This window comes from Molothrus ater, chromosome 5, assembly GCF_012460135.2.
Source record: "Molothrus ater isolate BHLD 08-10-18 breed brown headed cowbird chromosome 5, BPBGC_Mater_1.1, whole genome shotgun sequence".
Classification (NCBI taxonomy): Eukaryota; Metazoa; Chordata; class Aves; order Passeriformes; family Icteridae; genus Molothrus; species Molothrus ater.
In genome coordinates this window covers 18,975,360-18,981,923 of record NC_050482.2, presented here as the reverse complement: position 1 = coordinate 18,981,923, position 6,564 = coordinate 18,975,360, and the positions used below count along the sequence as shown (strand labels likewise).

At 55.2% G+C, this 6,564-nt stretch overlaps 1 protein-coding gene across 1 annotated transcript; it reads left to right on the top strand.

The window, feature by feature from the left end:
- The first annotated feature begins 1,168 nt into the window (after positions 1-1,168).
- On the top strand, positions 1,169-6,281 carry PIM3 (Pim-3 proto-oncogene, serine/threonine kinase). The gene is made up of 6 exons (XM_036401319.2): positions 1,169-1,718; positions 2,047-2,156; positions 2,302-2,352; positions 2,645-3,008; positions 4,357-4,533; positions 4,688-6,281. Exons 1-6 carry the CDS (start codon positions 1,637-1,639, stop codon positions 4,870-4,872), a joined length of 969 nt encoding a protein of 322 aa, XP_036257212.1. The 5' UTR covers positions 1,169-1,636; the 3' UTR covers positions 4,873-6,281.
- The last annotated feature ends 283 nt before the right edge of the window (positions 6,282-6,564 follow it).

Genomic DNA, 6,564 nt, shown 5'->3' with positions numbered 1-6,564 from the left:
CGATGCTCTCGGGCTTCTCCCTCCGCCTAGGCGCCCCGAACTGTCAAGGTGACCCTTCACAAAACGCCGGAGCCGCGGCAGAGCCCGGGGCGCGGTGCCCGGCGCGGCCTCAGGGCACAGGGACCCCCGCGGGCCCGGCGGCACGGGGCGCGCCCCCATTCCTGTTGATGCAGCGCCCCCTGCGGGGCGGGCGGCGGCGGCAGCGCCGGGCAGTGGAGCAGCTCCGTGCCCTCTCGAGGCGCGGCGCCTCGGCGGGGCGGGAAGCGCTCAGCTCCTCCGAGCTGCGCCGCCAGGACTCCGGCGCCCGCCGTCGCGCCGCACCGGCCCCGCGGGGCTTCCGCACAGGGGAGGTGACTGACAGAGGCAGGCGCGGAGGGCAGGCGCCGGCATCCCCCCGCGCTGGCACGGGGCCGAACTGCGCCGAGGCGAGGGGGCAGCTGGGGAGGAGGAGGAGAAATCGCCTATGAGGGCGAGGGAGCGCGCCGCGTGCTCACTGGGGAGCACCGGCTGGCAAAATGAGCAGGGTCCGACCACCATGCCCGGGCTGCTGGAGCCCCAGGCGGGCTCCGCAGAGCCGCGGCCCACCGTGCCCCGGCAATGTTGGCGCCCCGCCCCCGCGAAGCCCCGGACGCGGCGGCTCGGAGCGACCTTCCCGCAGCCCGGGGCGGGGCGCGCCCGGCGCGCCGCGGCATTCCCGCCCTGCCGCCGCCTGGCCGCGCGCCGCATGCAAATGAGGGCTCTCCTCATTGGGCCGCACCGGGAGCCCTTTGAAAGGGCGCCCGGCGATTGGCCGCGCTGCAGCGTTAACGCACACTGGGAGAATCTCCCCCCGCCTTTTTTTTTTTTTTTTTTTTTTTTTGCCGCTAATGTGTGATGCGTTCCTCTCAGACGATGTGTAACTCTGCGCGCCGGTTACTACAGATTAAGTAGTTCCCAGCCCCCCGCCCTCCCCGTGTCCGCCCGTGCGGCGGGGCGGGATAGGGCGCTGCAGTCACGGCCGCCGCCCCGCGGGGGCTCCGGCGCAGAGGGGAGGGGGCGGCGGGGACGGCGGGGAGAGGTGTTTCCCCCCTCCCCCGCGGAGGGATATTCTCGGCGCGCTCGCCGCACTCTGCCCGCACCAAAATATTGGGAGTTAAGAGGCGGCTCGGCGGCGCCGCCGGCTCAGAAGCGCGCGGGCAGCTCGGCGGCGGTGCGGTCTGTCCTCCGCCCGCCACGGCTCCACTGCGGCGCCCAGCCCGCTCCTGCCACCGCGGCCCCCGCAGGGGCGGGCTCCACGCGCGGAGCCGAAGCCCCTGGACTTGTCTGCCTCCGCGGAGGGCTATAGTTCTGCCTGTGCCTGCCTGCGCCCCGAGCGGCTTTCGCCGGGTGGAAGAAGAAACGCGGGAGCGGCGCGTTCGCTGATTGCGTTTCTCCGGAGGACTTTGTGCGACCGACACTTGGACTACTGCCGGCGGGGACGGACCCCCAAGGACTTCGTGGGTTCCCGCTCCTGGCCGAAGAAGGAGCCGCGCAGAAGCTTTCGGCGGCCCGCCGCCCTCCGCCGGCTCCGGAGAGAGGAGAGCCGCGCCGAGCCGAGAGGACGCCGGCGGAGCTGCCGCGGCGAACTAACTCGACGTTTTCTTCCCTCCCTCGGAAGATGTTGCTTTCCAAGTTCGGCTCGCTGGCGCACATCTGCAGCCCCAGCATGGACCACTTGCCGGTGAAGATCCTCCAGCCAGGTACGAGGCTGGGGTGTCCCTGCCAGCGCCGCGCCGGAGGGGCGCGGACCGGCCCTGCGATACCGGGGCGTTGGGCTCGGCATCTCGCAACTCCCGGAGCTGCGTTTATATATTTTTACATTTTTTTAACAGAAAAAGATTTTTTTTTTTTATGAAGCCTTGGTCGGAATCAGGGCAGCGCACACAGTATGGGTCTGTCGGGCAAAGCGTTTGTGGGCTTTTTTTACATTATTTATTATTTTTATAATTATTAGTATTATTATTATTATTATTCGGGTGCAGCGCGGTTGCGGACATTAACGCGGGTTTTTCCCTCTTGTTTACGCAGTGAAAGTGGAGAAGGAGCCCTTTGATAAAGTCTACCAGGTGGGCTCCGTGCTGGGCAGCGGGGGCTTCGGCACCGTGTACGCAGGGAACAGGATCGCCGACGGGCTGCCGGTGAGGCGCGGGGCTCGCGGCCGGGGGCGGCGGGCGGGAGCGTGGCGCGGGAAGCGGCGGGCGCGGCCGGCCCGGCCCTCGGCGGCGGGGCGCAGGCTGAGCCCGCCCCGCCGCTCACGGCGCCTCCGTTCTCCGCACTCCGCAGGTCGCCGTGAAGCATGTGGTGAAGGAGCGGGTGACCGAGTGGGGCACCATTGTAAGTACCCGGGGGGGCTCCGGGGGTGCCGCGGGGCTCCGCCGCGGCGAGGCCATTGTGTGGGCGGTGGGGCCCGCCCCGCTGGCGCGGCCTCTGCGTCGGGAGGGAATTTGGCGGGGGTTCGCCGCCGCAGCGCCGCGCCCGCCCCTCGGACTGCGGCAGCGGCAGAGGGGGCCCGCCGGCCGCGCCCTCCTCCCCGCCCTGCACGCCCTCCCCGCCTCCCTCCCCTCAGCGAGGGGGTGCCCCGGGCCGCGCCACCCCCCCGCTAACCCGCGCCCCTTTTTCCGCCCAGAGCGGCATCATGGTGCCCCTGGAGATCGTCCTTCTCAAGAAGGTGGGCTCCGGCTTCAGAGGGGTCATCAAGCTGCTAGACTGGTACGAGCGGCCCGACGGGTACCTGATCATCATGGAGCGGCCCGAGCTGGTGAAGGACCTGTTCGACTTCATCACGGAGAAGGGTGCCCTGGACGAGGAGACGGCCCGCGGGTTCTTCCGGCAGGTGCTGGAGGCGGTGCGCCACTGCTACGGCTGCGGCGTGGTGCACCGGGATATCAAGGACGAGAACCTGCTGGTTGACCTCCGCACGGGCGAGCTGAAGCTCATTGATTTTGGCTCAGGGGCCCTCCTCAAGGATACAGTCTATACCGATTTCGACGGTACGTGCCTCCCACCCTTCCCGTGCCCCTCCCGGGGTGATGCCCTCCCCAGAGCTGCCGCTTAGCCCCTTTCCAGTGACCAGTCACAGCAAGCAGAGCCCCTGGTGCGGGGGTTCATATCAGGTCTATCGGTAATGGAAACCTGTGGACCCGAAGCCGCTTAGGGGTGTTCAGTTGCGTAGGAAAGAAGCGATTCCAGGCAGTGACGCAGCAGTTTATGTTTCCCTGTCTTGGAAAAAGCGGGGTTTTTTTCCTAGAGGGCGATCTGTTTACATGGAGGTTTTGCCAGTGTCGGATGTTTCCATGTGTGGATATGCAGTTTTTATATGCGGTGGCTTTTTTTAACTCGGAGTGGTACCTCCCCCGCTCCCTTTCTGCCAGTGTCCTGGAAATCCCGCATTGCAGATTTTAAAGCGATGGGGACAAATGCACTCCCTCGAAATTACTTGCTCCAGCGGCTGGGGTCGATGCTTTAGAGGTGGGAAAGCTGAGCATAAGCCAGCATGTGACCAGAGGGAGCGTTTCCCCCAGTCCTTGGAGTAGGACTGATGTAACACCGGGGTCTCGCTCCCCCCGCCCCAGCTGCCGCACTCACATCTGTTTGTTGTGAAACCCGAAGCCCTGCCGCACGTGACCCTCGCATCACGAATTCCCCGTTTTGTTTGGTATCCAAGGAGCCCTCGGACACTGGAGGGAGGAGGAGAAGGGGGGGCGAGTTGGGAAAAGCTGCCGCATAGAAGCCCCGGGGGGAGGCCTTAAAAACATAGAAATCGTAAGCGGCCCTATTTTGTTTACTGCCCTGTGGAATTGGATAAAGCAGATTAGCCCCGTGTAATGCGGGCAGACCTGAGTTTCACCTTCTTGTCGCCCTCTCCTCCTCCCTGCCAGCCCCCTTTGTCCTTTTGTGTCTATTTTTGGTGTGATGCTGCAGACGCCACGTGGTCAGTGAAAGGGAGCTTGCCTCAGTAAACAGTCAGCTGATGGGGCTGTGTTATTCCTTGCAACAAAATAGAACAACCGGATGGGCCAAGTCTGTTGATGGTGTAACCCTGCAGATGACCTGAAATTACACTGCTAATGGCTTTGGCTTGTGAAAAATTTAAAGCTGTTTAGTTTTCTGGGTTTGGTGTTGATTTTTTTGTGGGGTTTTTTTGGGGTTTGCTTTGTTTTGGTTTTTTTTTTTTTTTGGTTTGTGGGTTTTTTTGTTTTGTTTTTTTTTTTTTTGTTTTTTGAAATTCCTAAATGTCAAGTTTTTGAATTTAATTTAGCTCTGCCAGAAGGAGCTGAATAATGGGGGCAAATTTTAAACCTTTACTCTAATTGTGTTGCTGTTTTTTTTTTCTTTCAGGAACGAGAGTATACAGCCCTCCAGAGTGGATCAGATACCACAGATACCATGGGCGGTCAGCAACAGTATGGTCTCTGGGAGTTCTGTTATATGACATGGTTTGTGGAGACATCCCTTTTGAGCAAGATGAAGAAATCCTGAGGGGGCGATTATACTTCAGGAGAAGAATTTCACCTGGTAAGTTCTGCAGAAGTCAAATGGGTTTTTTTGTTTTGGGTTTTATTTTTAATGGTCTTGTACACATGAGCTTGTGTGGGTGGATTTTTGTTACTGAGGATTGTCATTTTTTTACTTTTTTAGTCTATTATGCTTTTCTTTTTTTTTATTACAGAATGTCAACAGCTGATCAAATGGTGCCTTTCACTGAGGCCTTCAGACAGACCAACACTTGAGCAGATTTTTGACCATCAATGGATGCACAAATCTGAAGTAGTGAAGTCTGAGGACTGTGACATAAGGCTACGGACCCTTGATACTGATGTATCTAGCACAAGTTCAAGTAATGAGAGTCTGTGAATTACTAAGGACCTCGCACTGGGAGGGGGAGCTTCAAGCAGAAAGACCACAGTGCTGCTGCCAATACATAGGAGGGGCTAGAAAAATGCATTCATTATTCTGTAGTTGAATCTTTGTCTGAGGGACTTGATTTTGTTTTCCCCCTTTGCTGGTTTCTGCTTTGGAATGAGAGATTTCCTTTGGAAACGCTGATGTTTGGGAGTTGCAGGCCAGTACTTAGTCAAAGACTGACCTTATTAAGAAAGCAGTGACCTCTTGAATACATGGTAAACTTTTTTGCTCTCATAGAGCCTGGACTAGATTTTATTTGCTTTTGAGTGCCTTTTTGAAAGCTGCTTCAGTGGGACTTTCTTTTTTGAGCTGTCTATGTCCAAAGAAGATCCAGTTCATTATAGGAATTTGCTCCCTTTAGACTCAGTGCTGGGGGAAGCAGCTCCTATGATGCATTGGAAAACCTGTTCGGTGATTGAATGAAGTAGTCCCATCCACTGGTGATGGAATACTTGAACACAGACATTTCACTCCTGCCCCCCTGCCCTTTACAAATCCAACCCACTTCTGCTGCTCAAAATATTTCCTATAGCCTGCACAGAAATATGAACAGGTATATCGGCTTCTTTATCAGAAACATTTATTCATGTTTCCTTTTATCATCTCTACCATTGGGCATGAGAAGCCCCTTCTCAACTCCCCCCGGCCTTTTGTCACCCTGCGAGTCTTAAAGTATGTATGGGCATGTTGAATGCACAATCAATGCAATATTCAAGGACTTCTACTTTTTTTTTTCCATACCTGTATAATGTGTTTATGTAAACTTGGTTTTTCCCGTGTACTATACAGTTATTTATTGTTTGGATTTTAGAAGACCTCCCACAGTTTTCAACTGTGGCTATTTATTTGGTTAATTTATTTGGTTAGAGTTATTCAACACTGTGCTTTCCCCTCCTTCTCCCCATGGGAATTCTAGTGGTTTGCCCATGGCACTTTTTTTTCTGCATTCCTGTCAACTTTTGGTTACAAAAAAATAAAAATAAAAAAAAATTCTGACCTTACCAGTTTTTTGTTGGAAGATGGGAAATTGTTGTACAAAGTCTAATTTAAGGGAAATAGAATGACTTTTTAAAGTTAGTCAGTATGCCTTTTGTCTGGTATTATTGTACCAGAAGTGTAAAGTAATGCTGTTTGGAAGGGTTTTAAATTATTGACATTGTACAGTCTCCGTGCATTGGCTCTGGAAGGTAAAGTGGCAGAGTCATAAACCTTAATTTATTTTAATAGCTGTGTTTCTGTGATCTGGTTGCATTTATGCAGCTTGGATTTGGATTTTTTTCTTCTGTTTAACGGTGTGAAATGTATGGAGATCATATTTTTTATACAGGTATTTCAATTAAACTTTTTGTATATAAAAAGTGTTTGTGTACTTACTTTTACCTTCATTGTTACTTGTGATGAGCTGGGAAACACACTCTCTTACCATCTCAACCCTTGTTGAGGGCCTGCAGCAGCTGAGCCAGAGTTAGGAGAAGGTCTATGCCACTGAGCAGTGACCATTTTGAAAGAATTAAGCAATCCTTCACCTGAGCTCTATTTGCTCCTCAATCACTGCGTTTGATGTTGGACTGAGGAAGGAGTACAATACAACAGCACTAATGGCCTACATAAAAGGGAATTGGCCCTGCAATTGTGGGACTT

Bases quoted from the DNA above. Each gene is read 5' to 3' on its own strand.
- PIM3 (XM_036401319.2), top strand. From the start codon at position 1,637: ATGTTGCTTTCCAAGTTCGGCTCGCTGGCGCACATCTGCAGCCCCAGC. The intron at 2,353-2,644 runs GTAAGTACCCGG...TTTTCCGCCCAG, and splicing joins TGACCGAGTGGGGCACCATT to AGCGGCATCATGGTGCCCCT. The intron at 3,009-4,356 runs GTACGTGCCTCC...TTTTTCTTTCAG, and splicing joins AGTCTATACCGATTTCGACG to GAACGAGAGTATACAGCCCT.